The sequence below is a fragment of the Electrophorus electricus genome, chromosome 3 (assembly GCF_041902795.1).
Source record: "Electrophorus electricus isolate QZ-2024a chromosome 3, ASM4190279v1, whole genome shotgun sequence".
In the NCBI taxonomy this organism is placed as follows: Eukaryota; Metazoa; Chordata; class Actinopteri; order Gymnotiformes; family Gymnotidae; genus Electrophorus; species Electrophorus electricus.
This window is the reverse complement of record NC_137499.1, coordinates 8,977,501-8,998,968: the sequence shown is the minus strand read 5'-3', so window position 1 is coordinate 8,998,968 and position 21,468 is coordinate 8,977,501. Positions and strand designations below refer to the sequence as shown.

At 48.0% G+C, this 21,468-nt stretch overlaps 1 protein-coding gene across 2 annotated transcripts in view; it reads left to right on the top strand.

The window, feature by feature from the left end:
- The first annotated feature begins 10,117 nt into the window (after nt 1-10,117).
- Nucleotides 10,118-21,468, top strand: part of ankrd50 (ankyrin repeat domain 50) — a 33,169-nt gene continuing 21,818 nt past the window's right edge. The window contains exons 1-2 of one of the 2 annotated variants that reach the window (XM_027032021.3): nt 10,118-10,338; nt 11,235-12,275. In XM_027032021.3, the coding sequence (XP_026887822.2) occupies nt 11,806-12,275 (470 nt within the window). In that variant the 5' untranslated portion in view covers nt 10,118-10,338; nt 11,235-11,805. Of the gene's footprint in view, nt 10,339-10,420; nt 11,147-11,234; nt 12,276-21,468 lie in introns of those variants that run through there. The other variant, XM_035526475.2, reaches the window with a different exon arrangement.

Sequence of the window (21,468 nt, the reverse complement as noted above, 5' to 3'; positions counted from 1 at the left end):
CTCATATTCCTTCCATTGGTTGTTTCCATCACTTGGGACTGCCACACCACCAACACCTTTTCCCACAACTTGTCATGATGTCTGGTTGGTTTACCGTTACTTGTCTATCTGTCTGAAGATCTTGGATCTCAGTCTTAGTGTTCTCCACCACTCTCTGCAGTTCCTCCCATGTGGACCTGGGGGTGTCTAGCTCATGTCTTGCATATGTTCCTATATGTGATCCCTGATACTTGGCTGTATCTCTCAATGTGTGCTTTCCCTGCCAACATCTTACATCCTGCAATTAGGTGATTGTCTCCTCTGCACAGTCTGCACTTTTTTTTTCTCTGGTGTGATACACCCCTGCTTCAGTCAACCTAATACTCAGTCTCGTGCCTGCCGTGATTAACATTCCCATTAAGGCGCTCCCTCATCAGCTCATCCTTGGGTGCCATAGCTTGGATGTATTCGTGGATGTTGGTCTTACCCTGGACAGTTGATCTTACACTTTGTAGACCCCTCCCCGCTCATTCTGGGTAGTCCACAGCCATAGGATGTTGGGTCTTGGGTAGAGTGCCTCATGTATTGTGAGGAGTTTCTGGTCCAGATGTCAGAAGCTTCCAGTTCTTCTCTTGGGCAGCTTATTGTGACTGCTGGGAAACTGATGACTGGCAGGACACACATGTTTATGGCTTTGATCTTATTGTACCCATTCAGGTGAACCTTGAGGACCTGCCTCACTCTACTTGTATGTTGCTGTCCTTCTCATTTCCACCTCATGGTTTCATGACTTGGAGAATCTTCCAGTTCTGTTGTAGGACCTTGTGGAAGTTCAATTCTCTGTCCTGATCACGCTTTGCCTTTTTACCATCAGCCAGCCACGCTTCTCCAGTCAGAATAGCATACCGATGTCCTTGCTGTAGATCCTAGTTAGTTGGATCAGTGAATCAATGTATTTTTCCATTGTGATACACAGACTGAGGTCATCCTTGTACAGGAGGAGACTGATCGTAGCTCCGCCCCTGTATCTGTGCCCATACCCACTATTATTGTTGATCTGGCTTATACAGAACAGCAGTGGCAGAAATTAAGTTCCATTACCACTCTTATACCTTGGCAACTGACTTCAAAAAAAGAGAAAAGAAGTCAGAACTATATCCAATCTGAAACACAAAGAACCACATAATCAAGAACTGTGCACAAAATGTTGGTAATATAAACATGCTGAAAACAAAAAGTACAAATATATACAAAATCACAGAAATATCTTTCAGAGATCCATTAACTCTGATTCATTCTAGGACAACTGGAAATCACTAAACAGCAGAAACCAAGATTAAAATTTAAAAATAGAGATATATGGAAAAACCATTTTTGAAAAAAATATACAGTAATCCAGTCATAATATATAACAAAAAATATCTGGAAAACTAGGAACCCTTGATACAACAATTAAGGATTACCGAAACCCACTGGAGTTAAGGATTACCGAAACCCACTGGAGTTAAGGATTACCGAAACCCACTGGACTCACAGAGGAAGAAATAGAGGAAAGATTCTGAAGTGTCCAACCCAGAAAAGCCTGTGGTACAGATGGCATCTTAAAGGAAATGCTGAAACATACAGACCAAACATTCAAATGGGCTAAAACTTCAATGTTATTATATATGAATTTCCCAATAGTCTGCAATGAGGGACTCAACCCCCATATTCAAATTTGGTAATAAATTTGATCCAAACAATTACAGAGGAATCTGTATCAAAGGTAACCTGGGAAATGTCATGTGCAGCATTCTCAACAGCAGAATAACAAACTATCTAACTGAACACAATGTTCTCATCAAAAATCAGATTGCCTTCTTACCAAAGTATCAAATATCTGACCACATTTTCACTCTTCCCACACTAACTGATAAATATGTAGGACTTCTCGTGTGCTACAGCATGGAGTAGATATGTGTTTGGAGCTCTCTGCCAAGTGGAATCTTTTTTGATATTTCAATACATTATAGTTAACATTTTTTCATTGATCGGTCCTAAGCTTTATTTGGTCAGACATGCAGTCCTGATTATGAGTCACCGTGATTGTGAGTCACCATGCCATGCCTCCAAAAGTGACCAAACGCCCGGGTCATCACAGTCTCGTTACTGACCTCTTGTATAGTCACATAGGTTCTTTGGTCCCGATCTCCAGAGCTGCTGTGGTGGAAACTTGAGACATACTCCTGTTCTCAAACCTCTGGTCTCACGTTACTCACCTCTTCATTTTCACTTATATTATGTAATTTTAGGAGAATATTATGCTCTAATTTTCACTCTCTGCATTTGGTCTCAGAATAGGCAGCACTTTAAATGTACTGCTCCTTCTCTGCTGATGAATATATTAGGTAATACTTTGCCCCCTCCCCCACCTTGTCAGATACAGCTTTTGATATATTGTATGAGATTTAATCTGTGTTCATCAATTTCGTTATTTTCAAGGTTGACACTGTCTCCTTCTTTTCAGATACTTTTGTCCCTCCCAGACAACTATGAAACAAACTATTGGTTCTACGCCAATTTTAAAAATCTCTTACTTATAAGATTTATTTACGACTCATTGCCCTAGACACACCCTAGACATGCTCTAGACATGCATTAGACAGGCCCTAGACACGGCCCTAGACATGGCCGTAGACACTCCCTAGACACGCCCTAGACACAGTAAAATTAGAAATACTTGGGAACGCGAGCTGAGCATTGATTTCACAGACAGTCATTACCAGGACACACTTAAGGCTCTAGCTCATACAATTTAAGACAATATATAAAGTTCACACAATATATATAAACACACACACTCTCAAAATTAAGGAAACACCCATATAAAATGAATACAGTTTGGCGAATTTTAGACATAAGCTGTGGGAGAAGTGGGAAACCTGTTAGGCCATGTGACCAACATGGCAGCCATCTTGAATAATGCAAGCTTGGATTCGACTTCAGTTTTTTCGATTGGGAAGGTGGGTGTGTGACATCAAACTGGTAGAGAAACTCACCAGGAAACCAGCAATAACAGAAACATGCGTTTATTTTCACTTATGTATGGTGATTGTTCAGATAAAAATAATGCCATACATTATTCATGAATATACTCTTTAGCCTTTACTGCTTATTTTAGGAAATTTCTTGAGTGATACTTTAATTAAACCAATGGTTTCTAACCAGGATCATTGAGTATCCGGCAGTTTGTTAGGTTTGGCCTGCTCCCACACACATCACTGAGTGTGTTAGAGCAGGGAAAATTAAAATGTGCAAAGCATGGGGCCCTCAGGACAAGGCTGGAAACTTGATTAAACAAACCAATACTGAAGGACACACCTGGCAGTTGTGGGAAAGTTCCTTGCCGCTTTCCCCAAGGTATTCTAAGAAGCTTCGGATTACTGCATCTCTCTTCCTCTCAACACCACAGGACTGCTGGGAAATAAAGATTTTATACAAATGCCATAATATTGCAAAATGTGTTACATGGCACAGAAACCATCAACTATCCATGGAATCAGAACATTCCCGATCCAGAGCATCCATTATTGGACGTATCTTAGTTCCAGCCTGTCCTCCCTTAGCTCTCATGTGTTAAGGAAGTGGCGTGTAACCCATGTTTACCCATCATTACCACAATGCTGTACTCTCTCAGTGGCTTCAATAATGAGCTGTTCCTTATGACAATCCTTCAGGGTGAAGGACAAAACCCGTGTTAACTAACATTACAGTCACAACCAGTAAATGTGGTGTTTGAAGAAAATAGGCAGAACAAATTGAAAAGGTTGACATGTAGTTTGCAAAAAAAAATTATGCTAGGTAGCTAGCTAACCATTTTAGCTGAAGCTTAAGTACCTAGCTAGAATAGTTATTAACTCGCCAAGTTAAAACTTAGCTATCTTGTACCTGAAACTGCATAGCGCTTCAGTGTCTGAGTGTTTTTGCTACAATGAAGCTTTCGTTATTTGTCGAGCATGAAACATTTTCAGCAATGTTAGCTAGGAGTTTGGATCTCAATCCATGTTGCTAATGACGCTAAACTAAACATTTCTACTAAAGAAACCTACGACTAAAGACAACCAACTTATGAACATCTCTGCCATCTGTAGCTGTATCAAATAAAATGCATCCATATTTACCTTCATGTTTATCTTAATACTAGCTAAAATAACCAATTAACGTTAAATCAGTAGGCAAAAGAGCAATAGCGTTTAGGAGCTAAAAAACCTCCAAGACCCGAGACAAGAGACAAGCTCGGGTCCTCTACCAGAAGTCACTGGGGACCAGTTTGGGGGTCACAGCCCCTAGTGCTCCAATTGCCCAATTGCCCAATTGCCACAGTTGCCTTCACCCCCCACATCTTTTCTCACTCTTCCTTCAGCCCTTGGTACTTCTCGTGTTCCTTTTTCCTGATGATGCCATCACTCGGGATCGCCACATCCATCCCTACGGCCCTCTTCTACTGTTTGTCCACCACTACTATGTCCAGTTGGGTAGCCATTACCGTCTTGTCCGTCTGTATCTGGAAGGCCCACAGGATCTTAGCACAGTCATTCTCCACCTCCAGTAGGGGTGTGTCCCACTTTGATCTTTGACCTTTCAGGCCATACCCAGCACGGATTTTTCTGTACACCACGCCAACCGCTTGGTTATGGCGTTCCATGTACGCCCTGTTTATCAATGTTTGTTTAATCGCTCATATATGAGCTTGTTATGGACAATAAAGACACTCAAGAACTTCACTCGCCTCTTGCTACCTCTTTATTTTATATTTTATTGTTTTATTCGTTATTTTTTATTTTATTATAGTAGTAGTACAGTAATATTAATGATTAATTCAGAATATTGCCGGTTTGCTTTAAAACTAAGCACAATGTGAACATAGCCATATCACTCCTCTCTCTCTGGCAGGATGACGGGCTGTTTTGAATGATGTGAAAAAAACATTGTCTCCCTGCAGCGTGTAAGTGGTACAAACCTCAACAAAAGACAAGTGAGTCTGCTGGTAGAATCATCAAATTAGACACATCAGAAAGCTCTTGCATAAGAGGAGACAGTCATGAAACACACCCCAGATCTTATTGGTGTCTTTCCTTCTTATTTTCAGGTTTCATTATTTCATATTGGGTCTAGGACAACAGCAACAGGCAGGGACTCCTGGGTGTTTGACATGCTGTCTCTCCTGGTGATATACTGATGGAGATTGCTGATAATATTGGAGACTAAACACTCATAGCTATTCATAATTACTTGTCCCTTCATTTGCATGGATGATGCAGTAAAAATTAACATACGTTTCACCTATGGAGGTTTGAGTGCACAGATTGCCGTTTTAGTGTCTCATCCAGGCCTACGCTGAGTTTATTTCACAACGTACAGCCCACAAGAAATCTAAATAAACACTACCATCCAGTTTTGAGCCATTGTGGGCTTACCATATGTACATGTTGGTGTCCACTGTCAGTTACAACATTAAACAGCACTTAACTCATTCAGCAAATTCAAGAGACACTCCAATATAAGATTAGTTTATATAGGAATTAATTCATTGTACAATACAAAAAAGATCTGTCTGGCTTTATGTGTGTGTGTGTGTGTGTGTGTGTGTGTGTGTGTGTGTGTGTGTGTGTGTGTGTGTGTGTGTGTGTGTGTCTGGTGGTGTTGCCAGTTTTCCACAGCTCCAGTGACACCCTCTCACTTTGAGATATAAATATTTCAGAGCTGAGCTGTTACTTACAGTCTGCTGGAGCCAGACCTGCTCCCTGTCCCACACAACCCAGAGACTGAGAGACCTGCTCCCTGTCCCACACAACCCAGAGATTGACAGACCTGCTCCCTGTCCCACACAACCCAGAGATTGACAGACCTGCTCCCTGTCCCACACAACCCAGAAACTGAGAGACCTGCTCCCTGTCCCACACAACCCAGAGACTGAGAGACCTGCTCCTTGTCCCACACAACCCAGAGACTGAGAGACCTGCTCCCTGTCCCACACAACCCAGAAACTGAGAGACCTGCTCCCTGTCCCACACAACACAGAGACTGAGAGACCTGCTCCCTGTCCCACACAACACAGAGACTGAGAGACCTGCTCCCTGTCCCACACAACCCAGAGACTGAGAGACCTGCTCCTTGTCCCACACAACCCAGAGACTGACAGACCTGCTCCCTGTCCCACACAACACAGAGACTGAGAGACCTGCTCCCTGTCCCACACAACATAGAGACTGAGAGACCTGCTCCTTGTCTCACACAACCCAGAGACTGAGAGAGAGAGCAAGTCTGACAGGTTAGAAACCAAGAAAGGAGAAAGAAAGAAGAGAGAAAGCTAAAAGAAAAAGAGAAAAACAGACAGATAAAAGAGAAAGAGAGGGAGAAAGATTGCTGGGGGGGACTCTTTTATTTGGCCTGTTTCAGCACTGGCCACCCCAGCATTGCGACCCACTGAGCAAGTTAAGGTGAGGCTGTAGCATTTGTAGTGTACAGTGGACAGTCATGTGCTCTTTTCTGTTATGTTCAATTTAAATGTCACCTGCTGTTAGTGTCAGAAAAATGAATTACACATCAGCCTCCATAATGCGAACAGAGATGCACTGCAATAACAGAGCATCACTGGGAAATGCCTTCATACTTCTGCTCGGCATAAAATGACATTGTGTTTCGACATTTGAGTGGAGGGACTATTAATCTTTTTTATTTTGGGAGGGAAAAATCGTATGAGAGAGAGTCATTTTTCTTTCATGGGGCAATTTTGCAATTTTCAGTGATGCTCAGAAGCAAAATAGACAAAGCAGCGGTCAGTGTTTGGTTCATTTTTCAGCATTCTGCGCAATGATTTCGTTATTTGTCCACACAGTGTAGACAGCCTTTCAACCATGTGAGATTCTCTTCCTACGTTTATTTATTTATTTTTTTGGTGGAGGGGTGGGGGTCTGTTAGTCACTTTCCATCTCTGTCATCTCCTGTTCACATTTCATTCCCATTTTGACCCCCAACTACCCACAGTCATAAAATGTAATGGCCATTACACCAGACTTCCAACGTAAGGGCATTTTTGGCAGTAGCATAAAGTCATAAATAAATGTAAACATGTTCCACGTCAACAGTTTGTTAATAACATACCAAGCACTGATGTAATCTCCGCTGTGTCACCAGTCTTTAAAACATTATGGGTTTCCAGTCATATTTAAGTTTAGGTTTGTTTTTTTGCCTGGATGTGCAAAACAGATAAATCAGTGAGTGTTTGTGTTCCACTGTCCAGATGCAGTGAGTTGGTTGTGGTTAATAGAGATGGCCAATAACAGCAGCATGCGAGCACACACACACACACACACACACACACACACACACAAACTTACTCACACACACACACTCACACACACACTCATTCACACATGCACACACACACAAATTTTACAGGTGTCATAGAATAGGCCAGATAGACATGTGGTAGAGAGAGAGAGGGAGAGAGAACACTGATAGTACAAACACTGATACTACAAACACTGGTAGTACAAACACTGATACTACGTACATTGATAGTACAAACACTGACACTACAAACACTGATACTACATTCACTGATGCTACAATCACTGATACTACAAAAACTGATGCCACAAATATTGAAAGTACAAACAAAACTGCCCCATCTCATATTACCATCTCATATTGCCCCATGTCATATTGCCCCATCTCATACTACCATCTCATACTACAATCTCATACTGCCACATCTCATACTACCATATCTCATACTACCATATCTTATATTACCCCATCTCATACTACCATATCTTATATTACCCCATCTCATACTGCCCCATCTCATACTACCATCTCATACTACCCCATCTCATACTACCATATCTTATATTACCCCATCTCCTACTACCATCTCATACTACCATCTCATACTGCCCCATCTCCTACTACCATCTCATACCACTATCTCATACTACCATCTCATACCACTATCTCATACGACTATCTCATACTGCCCCATCTCATTCCACCCCTTAGTGGCTCCTGCCTGCTGTGCTACAACAGTCCATCTTCTCCAGCACAAATCATTCAGTTTTTCTCCCCGATTGCCTTTTTCTGTCCCCCCTCCCCCATCTCTCTCTCAGTGTTTGCCTCGGCTCTGTGATTGGTAATTATATTTCATTCAGACATGTTGTCCTCCAGGGGGTGTCGAGTGCCACTGGTTTTGATGAACGCGCTGTGCCCATGTCGATCTGTCACCCCTCTCGTGGCCATGTTTAAGAGCTATGTGGTGAAGAGCTGCCTGCCTGCCCCTATGAGGAATCTAAATTCTTATCTCTACGGTCTGCCAGGCTTTTGCACAGTACATTAATTAAATGATCTACATGCATTTTCCAGGCCTGATTCCTGGGAAAAGCATCCGATTCGTAACAAGGCTGTCTAAGTTTGGGCTAACTGTGTTTTTTTTTTTACTGATCGCATTCCTGTCTCAGCATGCCAAAGCACAAAGCCAGTACTAGCAGGCTATTAACCTACATATCTACATCCTAGAATGGGTCACCATCTGTTAGCAAATCCACCTAAACACACACACGTGCACACACACACACACACACACACACACAACCCAAACAAGAAAGAGAGGGAGAGACCTACTTTCATACCTCACATCATCCAAATAATAGACTTATTACAGCAAGTGCATGTCTACAGATAGACATACATCACTGATAAAGAATTGTTCTATAAAGCAGGGACATCTATGAAGACCAAAAGCTTCTATTCCCCAAGTAAAACCAATTTAAAGTTCATTTAGATGTTTACTGCAGAGTTCTCTCTTTCTTAACCATCCGTGGGTAAGCTCCAGAGTCTACGCCCAAACCTGCCTGTTCGATCTGTCTAGAACCTGACGGGACCATGAAGATTACTGCAGGGTGGCTACAGCACCGAGGAGTGATGAAGAGTGTAGCGTGAAGAAGAGCCAAATCTGACCAGCGGATGTTTTACATAATCACACCACTCAGGTCTGCCAATCTCCTAATGAAAACCCAGGGAAAACAATCGCACGTTTGACAGGCATACTGAGGTGCGTTAACATGAAGCCATGGACTGGAGCTGGTGGGGATTGAGCCCCAGCACCCCCTATCCCCTCCCCTCCTGTGTCACCCCCTATCCCCCCCCTCCTGTGTCACCCCCTGTCCCCTCCCCTCCTGTGTCACCCCCTATCCTCTCCCCTCCTGTGTCACTCCCTGTCCCCTCCCCTCCTGTCACTCCCTGTCCCCTCCCCTCCTGTGTCACCCCCTATCCCCTCCCCTCCTGTGTCACCCCCTATCCCCTCCCCTCCTGTGTCACCCCCTATCCCCTCCCCTCCTGTGTCACCCCTATCCCCTCCCCTCCTGTGTCACCCCCTATCCCCTCCCCTCCTGTGTCACCCCCTATCCCCTCCCCTCCTGTGTCACCCCCTATCCCCTCCCCTCCTGTGTCACCCCCTATCCCCTCCCCTCCTGTGTCACCCCCTATCCCCTCCCCTCCTGTGTCACTCCCTGTCCCCTCCCCTCCTGTGTCACCCCCTGTCCCCTCCCCTCTCCTCCTGTGTCACCCCCTGTCCCCTCTCCTCCTGTGTCACCCCCTGTCCCCTCCCCTCACCAATCTAACTCATGCAGTCTGTAAACCACAACAGGAACAGGAACTTTAAGTCATCAGATAAAAGCATTAGAGGACACATCACCAGTGGGGGCACAAGCTTTACATAAATAACCCAGGTTGGACTCCTGAATTAGATGGGTTTATGTGTTAATCCTTTGGAATTTAGTTTTATAAATTGTAATATTTGTGCAATTATTGAGCTTGTGTAAATGTATCCAACAAGTGTTCATTATCTTAGAGGAATGAATATTTAGTTAAATACTAGATATTCATTCCCCTTTCAGACTAATGCAGAGTTCGTATGCAAGTAATATTACTGATGGAGTCACGGAGGAAAATAAATCAGTCAACATTAGCCCTAAAAAAACATTTTTGGACGACGTTCCTCGGCTGCGTCAACAGAAAGCCATAAACCAGTAGAACTCCAACTCCCAGGATGCCTTGCGCGTTTTCCGTACGCGTGCTCTGTTTTGTATGCGAGACGGAACGTTAGAAGGCTCGGAGGCGCCGTGCTCGTGCGCAGGAGGAGGACGCCCGGGCAGGAAGAAAAAAAGAAGAAGAAGAAGAGAGACAGTTTTTGAACCGAAGAGAGAGAGAGAGGGGGAAAGAGAGGGGAGAATAAGGTCGAGCTCGGGAATAACGCTGGCTGGAAGTTCAGCCGCTGCCTTCTCGTCACCTCACCGACAGACGCGCGAGAGCCAGCCAAAGGTGAGAGAGATCCGTTCTGTCGGACGTTTGATCCAGAAACCGCAGCAAAGGGAAGAGAAACAGCACAACAAAAAAAACGTGCCGTTTCTCTCCCGTTTGGCGAAGTTGCCCGAGCTTGTCGGTTCGGATAACGCGCGCGTGCAGTTTTCGTCCGCGCGCGCAGACCCGTTCTGCGCTCGCGTTTTCTCTCCGTTGCGGGACGGGGGCTGTGAACCGGAGCGCGAAGATACGCGATGCCACCTGATACGAAAGTGCGAGAGTCTTGTAAAGGACTTTTTGTTTTTGCGCGCGGTCTCGGGAGAAAACGAAGTGCCGGTGCTGACTGGTGTAATGCCGCGCGAGGGGCGCACGGGCTCGGTGTCGCCGCGGCGTTCCCGGTAGGCAGAGCTAGCCCGATGCTTTTAAAAGTCAGCCCCTTTGTCATTACAACCCCCCCGGGGGGGGCGAACCGTGCATTAGCGAGCGTGGCAGAAAATCGGTTTTGCACGAGTTTGGGAAGCGGAATCCGTCCGCGCTTACATTTCTTCGCGAGCGGGCTAGATTTTGATGACTACTTTGTTGTACTCGGAGCATTCGCGGAGAGAGAGAAGCTCGGTGACGCCGTTAGGCGGTGGTCGGCGCAGTTGGAAGCGTTGGCTTTTCGCCCCCGTGCTGCACGGATGTGAATTGTTTGCGATTTAAAGCCCCGTTGGAGGGGACGGAGGGGACGGAGGGGGGCAGGGGTTGGCATGCGTGTAGTAACCACAGGAAGTCGAGACTCAGCAGCGATCTTGGTCATTTTTGGCAGGAGTGCATTTTCGCTGTGCGGGTAAGCGCTTTGCTTCTTCATGCGTGTGTGTGTCGGGTTTTCTCGTGACCCGAGTCTTATTCTGACGCCGAGTCTTTGTTTCTTGCAGAGAGAGGGGCAGTACAAAGTGTCCGGAGGTGTCGTGTGGGCCAAAGCCAGTCCAAGTCAGTCCCGCCGGCCTCGGGGTCAATGTCATCAGAATGAAGAAACGACCGACCGGCGGATTTAATTCGTCCAGAGCCCCGAGCCGTTAAAGCGCAGGGACAACATTTAACGGCGGATGCTTTGACCCCGACCTAGGAAAGACGCGAAAACGGAATATACGCGGATGTCAAACCCGGAATAAACCCGGGATCGCACTAGGCGCCATCCATGCAGAATCTACGGAAGCAAATGGAAAAAGTTGGCGGAAATTTCACGGCGTAGGCCGAGAAAGCCCACCCGCCCCTTTTGCCATCGTACGTCAGCGTGCCCTCCTTTTGCCTACTTTTGTTTGTTTCTGGGTTAATTCCATCTCTCTTCCTGGAAGGAACCTAACATACCGCCGCAAACACGCCCTACAGCGCATGTGGCACGATGGATCGACGCTCCCTTAGTTGGCCTCGCCAGTATTAAGTCATGCTCTGGAAACGTGGAGCGCAGTAACAGCCCCGTGCCGTGTGCGTCCGGACTTTTTCACGATGGCCCAGACGAGTCTACTTCAGGGCAAGCACTTCTACTGCCGCGAGTGGGTTTTCCACAAGATCCTGCAGTGCCTTCAGGAGAAAAGCACCAGCGCCTGTGGCAGGAGCGCGCCGGCGGGCGGCTCCGGTCCGGCCGAGCCCAGCGGCGCCGCCAAGCCGGGCCCATGGGGCGTGCTGCTGGTAGGCGGGCCAGGCAGCGGTAAGACGGCGCTGTGCACAGAGCTGCTGTGGCCCGGCTCGGCACAGGGCGCGCACCGCGGCCTCCAGCGCTTCTGCCTCGCCTTCCACTTCTGCCGCGCCGACGACGCCGACACGCTGTGCTCTGGGCGCTTCGTCCGCGCGCTGGTGGAGCAGATCTGCCGCGGCGGCCTCGTGCCCCAGTACGAGGAGAAGATCCGCGAGCCGGCCACCCAGAACTCCCTACAGCCTGGGGAGTGTGAGAGGAACCCCGGCGAGGCCTTCAAAAAGTGGGTAACGTGCTTGTGACACCACACACACACCTGCCCTAGCTAACAGATTGCTCTCTGCAAACATTCCCCCATTCCCCTGACAGGTTCCCGGCCGTTGTACACATAAGCGCATGTGTTCCAGCTCCACAGCCATGGTCTTCATGTTTGTTATTTTGTTATTCTCTGATGTTTGTGTTCACGTCTTCATGTTTGCTATTTTGTTCAATGACGTTTGTGTCCACGTCTTCATGTCTGGGTGTCAGGAGCCAGCAGGCAAGTTTTGCACAGTGCTGGATTATCCAGGAGGGATATTTTACACAATGCACAGTGCTAGATTATCCAGGAGGGATATTTTACACAGTGGACAGTGCTGGATTATCCAGGAGGGATATTTTACACAGTGCACAGTGCTAGATTATCCAGGAGGGATATTTTACACAGTGCACAGTGCTATATTATCCAGGAGGGATATTTTACACAGTGGACAGTGCTGGATTATCCAGGAGGGATATTTTACACAGTGCACAGTGCTATATTATCCAGGAGGGATATCGTGCACAGTGGAAAAAGGGGAAAATTGAAATGAGCTGTCACTGTTGCCACACAGTCCTCCTCCAACTCTCTCTCTCTCTCTCTCTCTCTCTCTCTCTCTCTCTCTCTCTCTCTCTCTCTCTCTCTCTCTCTCTCTCTCGCTCACCTATCTCATTCCTCTGTAAGACGTACAGGAAGGAGTTGTTCGATTATACATGTCATTGCACTCCTTTGTGATGGTGCATATGCAGTTTAAGTTGTGCAGCAGATGTGTTAAAAATCCAACCCATCACAATGCTGCATCGTTTGTCAGACAGGCAACAGGCAGACATGGCACAGTAGCTACCAAGAGTTCATATGCTGATCTGGGATCAGTTCTCCACTTATAATGTTGACCGTAAAGATATGCGAGGCCAAAACTGACCCTTGTTTAGGAGCCCTGCTGCCCCTCAGAGACGTCTGGCACAGACGGCTGCAGTAATGTAAGATGGTGGGATCAGGGCCGCAGGGCTATTTGTAGATCAGGGTCCATGGGTGCGAGTGGGGCTCTGAGTGTGGTGTGTTTAAACGGGGGTATTGCCCTTCTCCCGGGAGGATCTCTCTCTCTCACACACACACACACACACACACACACACACACACACACACAGAGAGAGCTCGCATGACTTGTTTTGGAGCACTGGGTCAGCCGGACCACCGTGGACAGGAATGCAGTGCAGAAAACACACACACATGCGCGCAAGTCTTTGTTTGAGCATCTGGTGTCACTTAGTGCACACACATACTGGGTAGGAGGAAAGTAGGTTAAATGGCCATTGAGAGAGGTCCTTTAAAACGGCCAACGGACTTATTGATTCCTGCGCCGCATGGACCAACGTGTGTGCAGACCGGGAAAAGGTCTGTGATGACCAGCTGGCTGTGTTCTCACGCAGTAAACCGGGGGAGGGAAGAGAAAAGCGGAGAGAAATCAGAAGACTTGGAAGACAACGTGACGAGGAGGAGCGTGGAGGTGCGTCTCCAGTGTGAACGCACAGAGTTTGAGCTGGGTGTCTTCACAAGCCCCACCTAGACAGGAAGCACCGTGATTACAAGCACACAGCAGGATACAAGATTAAAAGTGTAATCCCTTGTCCAGCGGTGTGACCAATCGTCACCCCGCCGTTCCAAGCGTATTTAGTTTGGTGCGCTGGTACTCGAGTAGCATGCATGGTGTTGATGTTTACGTGAGTGAATTTGCTCAGGAAGCAGAGAGAGCATGTGAACCCCCCCCCCCCCCCCCCCGCTCCGTAGGTCTGGGTAAGAGCAACCCGGCAGCTGGCAGATGGGCTACTATCAGCAGCGCTGCCGTCTTTGGCCCAAGGACGCCGGAGCAGACAGCACGGCTACGCAAACAAGACGCAGAGGCTGGAGACTCATTGTCCCTTACCGCACGTATCTGCCGCGCGCCGTCCCGGAGCGCATTCTGCGGGTTTCTGCCATGGAATTCTCAGAAGCCCGGAAGCGCGGCGGCAGCGAGGTGGGATTCCTTTAAAGTGCTAGGAGTCGCGTCTGGAAGAAGGCAGAAGAAGAGGTCCACGCGCAACCGTTCGGTAATCTCTCAAAGAAAAGCGCGAGCTCTGGTCAAGAGACGTGCCGTCTGCCGCGCGCAGGCCCCACACGCACACGCTTGGCTTCACCTGCGTGCCCAGCTCCGTGTCTGGGGCAGGTTGCGAGTTCCCCCAGGGCCCGACACACAGTCGCTCTGGCCCCTTGCAGCTGGTGGCTTTGCTCTGACGCATGGCCCCGAGCGCCTGTTCATCTCAGCCTTCGCCGCATGGTGTCCTGTCATGAAGGAGCACTGGTGCTTTTTTGTTTGGTTTTTGTTTACGTAAGCAGCTTCTAGATAATAATAATTCTGGCATGGGCACCCAGGCAGCTGAGTACGTGATCAGCTCCCTTGTTAGCCGGAAGGGGACCTAATGACGCTAGTACACACTTGCAGCACGACGAATCTTCATTCTCTGATTTTTGTTAAAACCGTGACACTGGTTTAGCTCGTGAGCCATCTCGTTAAACGGCGCATTGTTTCGCTTTCTCTTTGACACACAGACACGCAGAGGGAATTGGGCAGGTTGTTGTAAAGGTGTGAGGAGAGGGAAGGGCATTTATTCTGTATGGATTCAGGGTTGGGGTCAGGGTTGGGGTCAGGGTTGGGGTCAGCACATGCTGAACACCGGCCAGGCACCAGCTATCACATGAGCAGCTCAAGCAGTTGGCTGAGAGTGGAGTGGATGGGTGGTGGCTTGGGCGGAGCTTGTTTTAACCAGGTGAGTGTGATTTGATACTGTAACAGGTGCTGCTCGTTCGGAGAGAGAGAGAGAGAGAGAGAGAGATGCAGAGAGAGGGAGAGAGCGAACGGGAGAGAGAGGTCCCTCAGAACAACAGCTGTGCGGCTCATCATGTGAAGCCGCGATGTGAAATCACGCGCGATGATTTGCTGAAGGTCGTCTCGCGCGCGCACGCTTCATAATCGTTGACTCATCGAGCGGGAGCTCCCCTCCCCCTCCCCCTCCCCTCCCCTCCCCCCGCCTCGGGGATTCCCCAGGACAGAACAAAGCCCCTCCGTGACCCGGGCGTATCGCAGGGAGGGCAGGCACGTCGGCGCAGCTCCCCGCAGTCGTGCTGTGGATGAAACGTGGTTAAGTGAGGTCAAGCGTGCCATGTGTCTCAGAAAGCTCCCCCCCGTGGGGCGGGGCGGGGCGGGGAGGGCGGCCCAGCGACGACGCCCCGAGGGCAGAGTGGCCCTGGATTAGCCTCAGTACTGGTGTGTAGCCTGTCATTTAGTGCTATTGGTAATGGAAAACAAGAGAGGCTGAGGACAGCTGATCCTACCCTTGTGTGTGTGTGTGTGTGTGTGTGTGTGTGTGTGTGTGTGTGAGAGAGAGAGAGAGAGAGAGAGAGCGAACGAGCTCCCTGCATCCTTTCATTACCCCTTGCTGCACGTCCTCTCGTCAGCATGCCTGGGTGAGAGGTGACTCAGCTCTGTCCACGTCGCTGTGAGGGGGAGGGTGGAGGTGAGCTCCTTCCAACACTGATCTGCTGCACATTTAGGAAATGAATAACACAATGAAACGGCTACGAGAGAAGGGAGACAGAGAGGGGAGGGAGAGAAGCAGAGGGCGAAGAGAGTCCAAAGAAAGTGTCAGACAACTGCTTTACAGGCCACGATTCTCCCGGCAGTGACACGACTAAAGCCCAAATGCCAGGACAAACCGGACTTGGGCCGGCTGTGGAGCTGCGGGGGTCTGGGCGGGACCGGCGGAGGTGATGTGGGTGGAACAGCCCAGCACCGGGGTGGGGGTTACTTTCAGAAGGACTGAGAGTGGCGCCCGACTGCAACAGCCCCGGGCGTACAGCGTGTGGGCTGCAGGAAACCACAGCCCACGACGTTTGCCTTGTTCCCGGCCCGCGTCCATGAGCCGGCCTGCTCTCACCAACACGGTAGAAGCGTGCTCCTCTCCTGGCAGCTGAAGCATCTGAGGTGGTTTCAGATTTTATGCAGGCACGTGAATTCCATCTGCCTGATTGGAGCGGAGGGGCCCAAACCGTCTTTTATATGCCACTCTTGAATAACACAGAAACCAAAGCTAATGTGAGCCCCACCCACAAGCACAAGCGGCAAAACGTCTTCAGCGTGACGTGCTGCTACTGGCCACATCAGTCAGCTAGATTACTGAAAGCCTTCCCTGAGAACTGAAGAGAAGTACCCGAGATTTGGGTTCTCTCCGCGCCACAGCCGAGTTTAATCCTTTGACCCGTGTCGAAAAGAAAACCGTCACGTGTTGTTAAAAGTTTTGAAATGGGAAAGGGAGCTACTAGCTGAAATGCACCCAGCCCGGGTCTGTGGTAAGATGGCAGGAACCAGAACCAGTCACCACCAGTTGGATTTCACATACTGAACCCAATGACTGACTGGAGGGTTTCTGGCTGAATATTTGTGATCCTTTCATTGGTTAAATTATTGTGAGGCTTAGATTAGCAGTCATGTATGAGAGAGAGGGAAAGAATGTTCGCTTTATCTCTGAAGGTTAACAATGGGGATAAGATCCTCATGTCAGTCAGAGTCAAATTTATTTCTATGGCGCTTTTTCCAACAGCATTGTCAGAAAGCAGCTTCACAAATGTCTGAGTTCAAGCCCCCAGTGAGCAAGACAAGGACAACAGTGGTGAGGAGGAAACCTGGAGAGGAAGCAAGACCCTCCTCTGGATGACAACGGACACCACAGTAGTAACAATATAAATGATAAAGAACAGAATAAGTAATGAGAGAACAATAAAAGAATCTAAAACAATAGTCAGTTGATGTCTGTTCTGGTTTTGTAGAAGCCCTAGTCTGGGTTTGATGAGTGTACGCGTGTCCGAAACCCACCTTGCACGAGAACGTCTGTCAAAGGCAACGGAGAAGCAGTGGGCATCAGGGGGAGGTGGGAGTAGCCGTGGCAGCTGAGATGGGTGGAGGCTCAGTAACATCATCAGGGGTAGCTGTACCTCGGCAGAAAGAGAGAATAGATTATTAGCCATGTACTGATATGAGGGTGTGTAAATTAGGGAACTATAATGTGCAAAGATGGACTCCGGCAGATCTAGCTATAGCAGCACAGCTAAAGGAAAGAGCCAGAAGGAACCACAGGCATGAGGGCACCCTGGAACATCAGCACTCCGCCTCTCTTAGTCAACAAACTAGAGTGACAAAAGAGAGGTGGAGTGACAGCATCATCACATCCCAGTTTAGCAGAACTCTCAATGCCCATGAACCCCCAGAGCTACACCTTTACCTAAGATGGGAAGTAAATAAAATGCCTGACTGTACAGTTTTCAGCCTAGCCTTAAATACTGAGACTGTGTCTGACTCTCGAACATTTACAGGAAGGTTGTTCCATAGTGTGGGAGCTTTATAGGAAAAGGCTCCGCCCCTGCAGTAGATTTTCTTAATCTTGGTACTAGTAAAGAGCCTCACCTTTTGATCTAAGCAGACGTGGTGGGTCATAATGCACTAGGAGTTCTCTAAGGTACTGTGGGGCAAGAGCATTCAGTGCTTTTAGGTCATTAGATGTATTTTATAATCAATAGAAAATTTTACTGGGAGCCAATGTAAAGTAGCTCAGATAGGAGTGACGTGATCAAATGTTCTAGTTCTAGTAAGAACTCTGGCTGCTGCATTTTGAACTAGCTGGAGCTTGTTTAGGCACTTAGTGGTACAGTCAGATAGTAAAGCATTACAGCAGTCCAATCTAGAAGTGATAAATGCATGGACTGTCTTTTCTGCGAAGAGAGTTTGTTCCTAATCTTTGAAATGTTTCTAAGGTGGAGAAAGACGGTCCTAGAACTCTCGAACGAGAGCCTGGGAGCCATAATAACTCCAAGACCTTTAACTGTTTGAGAAGTTGTGATTGGGAGACCATTGAACGAGGAATGGCTGTGTCTGGGCCAAATAGAAGCACCTCTGTTTTATCAGATATATGTCCTCTGGTTTGGCTGAGACATATAGCTGAGTATGATGAGTAGCCGTGGAAACTAGCACAGTGTTTATGTATAATGTCACCTAGAAGCAGCGTATATAAAGAAAAGGCAGAGGCCCTAGAACAGATCCTTGTGGGACACCATAGCTTCTGAAAAGTTTCCATTTATGTCGACACACCAGTAGTTATCAGCTGAGTAAGAATTAAACCAGGAAAGGGCTGTTCCCCTAATCCCTACAACATTTTCAAGTCTCTCTAGTAAAATGTTGTGATCTATAGTGTCAAATGATGCACTCAGATCAACTTTAATCAGTGCTGTCTCTACTACGATGACACCTAAAGCCTGACTGAAAGACTTCCTGTATCTGGTCGTGATTCCACTATGAGCTCAGCTGCTGAGCTACAGTTTGTTGTAGGATCTTGGAAATAAAGAGAAGGGGCTCGTGTGAGCTGAACGGCTGAACTGGGAGGCTGAAGGCCTCGTCTTGCAGAGTGCTGGAGAACGTCGATGCTGTTCTGCCTTTGTTTCCACAGGTGGCCAGTGGAATACAACTCCAACTTTTTACTTCTTTTCATCTTTGAGGGTGTCTGGGCGTGATGGTTGTGATCTATGTGAAATAACCCGATTGTCACACATTCTGTTTGCTCCTGAAGCTGTTGCACAGAAAATAAGTGAGCGGTGTCTGTTCTCCTCACCTCTTCTGATTGGCTGTTGGCTGGCGAGGTGCCAGGGTTCAGTTGCCCCAGTGCATGCTGGTAGGCTTTTGGGCCTGCATACACACCATGCCAGTGCAGCGAGCGCATGTATCTCGTAAATCTCAGACATGGGCACCTTGCCCGGTTCTGAAAATCTTTAATAACCGTCTAATTTTTGCCAGCACCTCCACCTCTCTCCCTCTCTCCCTCCCTCCCTCCCTCCCTCCCTCCCTCTCTCCCTCCCTCCCTCCCTCCCTCCCTCCCTCTCTCCCTCCCTCTCTCCTCCCTCTCTCCCTCTTTTCTCTCCGTCGGGGCTTGTGCAGCACAGACTGTGTGTCTGTTGGACGTGACTATGTTGGATGCGTTTCACCTATGCCACTTAGCCCCCTCCTGGATCGCTGGACTGTGTTTTTAGCAGGCAATAACAGGGGCAGCCAAACTGTTGGCCTGAAGGTAATAAGGACCCCAGCTGGGAGCACTACCTCTGTTGTTTTTAAACTAAATCGGTCTTTGTTAGGCAGAGAGGGAGAAAAGACTGAACTAGGTTCAGATGGCCCTGCTTCTGTAATGGAATTCTCGAGGGGGCTAAAGGTAAAAACTGGTCCTGAAGCAGGAAGCTTCTTGGTTTTAAAGTGCAGCTTTGAAGTGGGGAGGATAGAGTGGAGAAGAGAGTCAGTGATGCCGCCCCCTCCCCCTAAAGTCCTGCTTAAGAGATAAAAGATGTTGCCTCCGAAAGATGTGTGGCAGTGAGATTTGCGGCAGCCCTGACCTTGGCACCGCTCACCTGTCAGTCCTGCGTCAGGGTTCAGGCTTCCATAGAGACCGCAATAGCACAGAACCGACTTACTGCTGGGGGGCTCTGTGAACCCCCCCTCCCCCCTCCTAAAGTCTCTGGGACAGTTCAGCATGGTGAAGGTTTCTGGAAAAGCACCAACAAAGGCGGAGGGTGCAGGGGCCGAAATGAGGACGTGGAGAGAGAGAGAGAGAGAGAGAGAGAGAGAGAGGGAGGGGCTTAGCCATGCCCAGGAACCACTTAGTGGCTGGTCTGAGATCAGACTTCCTCTGTAAATGTCAGTGGTTTCAATGAAAGCTGATTATTCACAAATGTCAGATGGAATACATTTTTTCTTGCTTAGGTCCAGACTGAGCTGAAACGGGCAGTGGAAGAGTACACAGTAAAAACTTTACTCAAATTTTGTTGTTGTTGTTAATTAGTTCTATTTATCTAGTGCTTTTCTCAAGCCCAAGGACACTTGAAAGGCAGACATCAGAAATCTACCTTTGTACTAGCTCAAGTAAAGGTGGTATAAGAGTAAAGGTCAAGTAAAAGTCAAATGTAATTAGTTTCAGATTTCATTGTCACTCATTGAGACTGGAGGCAATAATACTACTACTAATAATAATACTAAGACCGTTTGTCCCCATGGTTTGCAGCCTTCTCCAGGTCCAGTGTCTCTTGGCGGAGTTTCTGTGTGGCGCAGTGTAACCCAGCTGCTGCAGTCATGGCTGATCCCCTCGCTGGACTCAGGCTGAGGTTATAGATTACACTTCTGACGGGTGCTCATACTGGATTCAGAAGTGGAACTATAAATCTGTTAGTAGGCCAGACATGCAGAAAGAATGAGGGAGGGAGAGGAGAGGGAGAAAGAGAGAGAGAGAGAGAGAGAGAGAGAGAGAGAGAGGTGTAGTGCTTCCCTCCTGTACTACCCCCTCAGCAGTGTTGGCGGCTTTCTCTCCGCTCACTCTCTGATTGATCCGGCCAGAGCGGCGAGATATGGCGATGGCTGAGGCGAGGAGGACGACAGCCCATGACTCCATGGCTGCAGAAGACATAGAGGAGCAGGAGCAGGTGTAAATGCTTTGTATGGGAACTGACCTCCGCCAGTCTCTACTCCAAGAGACGGGGGGAAGGGGGCAGGATTTCCGCTCAGCTTGGAACTCCATTTGGCATGTCGGAAGCCGACTTCCTGTTCCCAAAGTCAGGACAAAGGAGGAGGGAGAATCAGAAGCTGCTGTCTAATGACACTCAATAAAGGCTGTATAAAATCAAATGTGTTTCCACTGTGTTCAGTTCTTCTCTCTGTAGCGGTTAGGTAGAGCAGCCTTCTGTCTGTAGCGGTTAGGTAGAGCAGCCTTCTGTCTGTAGCGGTTAGGTAGAGCAGCCTTCTGTCTGTAGCGGTTAGGTAGAGCAGCCTTCTGTCTGTAGCGGTTAGGTAGAGCAGCCTTCTGTCTGTAGCGGTTAGGTAGAGCAGCCTTCTGTCTGTAGCGGTTAGGTAGAGCAGCCTTCTGTCTGTAGCGGTTAGGTAGAGCAGCCTTCTGTCTGTAGCGGTTAGGTAGAGCAGCCTTCTGTCTGTAGCGGTTAGGTAGGCAAGTTTTCTTTGTAGTTTTTAGGTAGGGCAATCTTCTCTGTAGTGGTTAGGTAGAGCAGCCTTCTGTCTGTAGTGTTTATTTAGAGCGGTCTTTTCTCTGTAGTGTTTCTTTAGAGC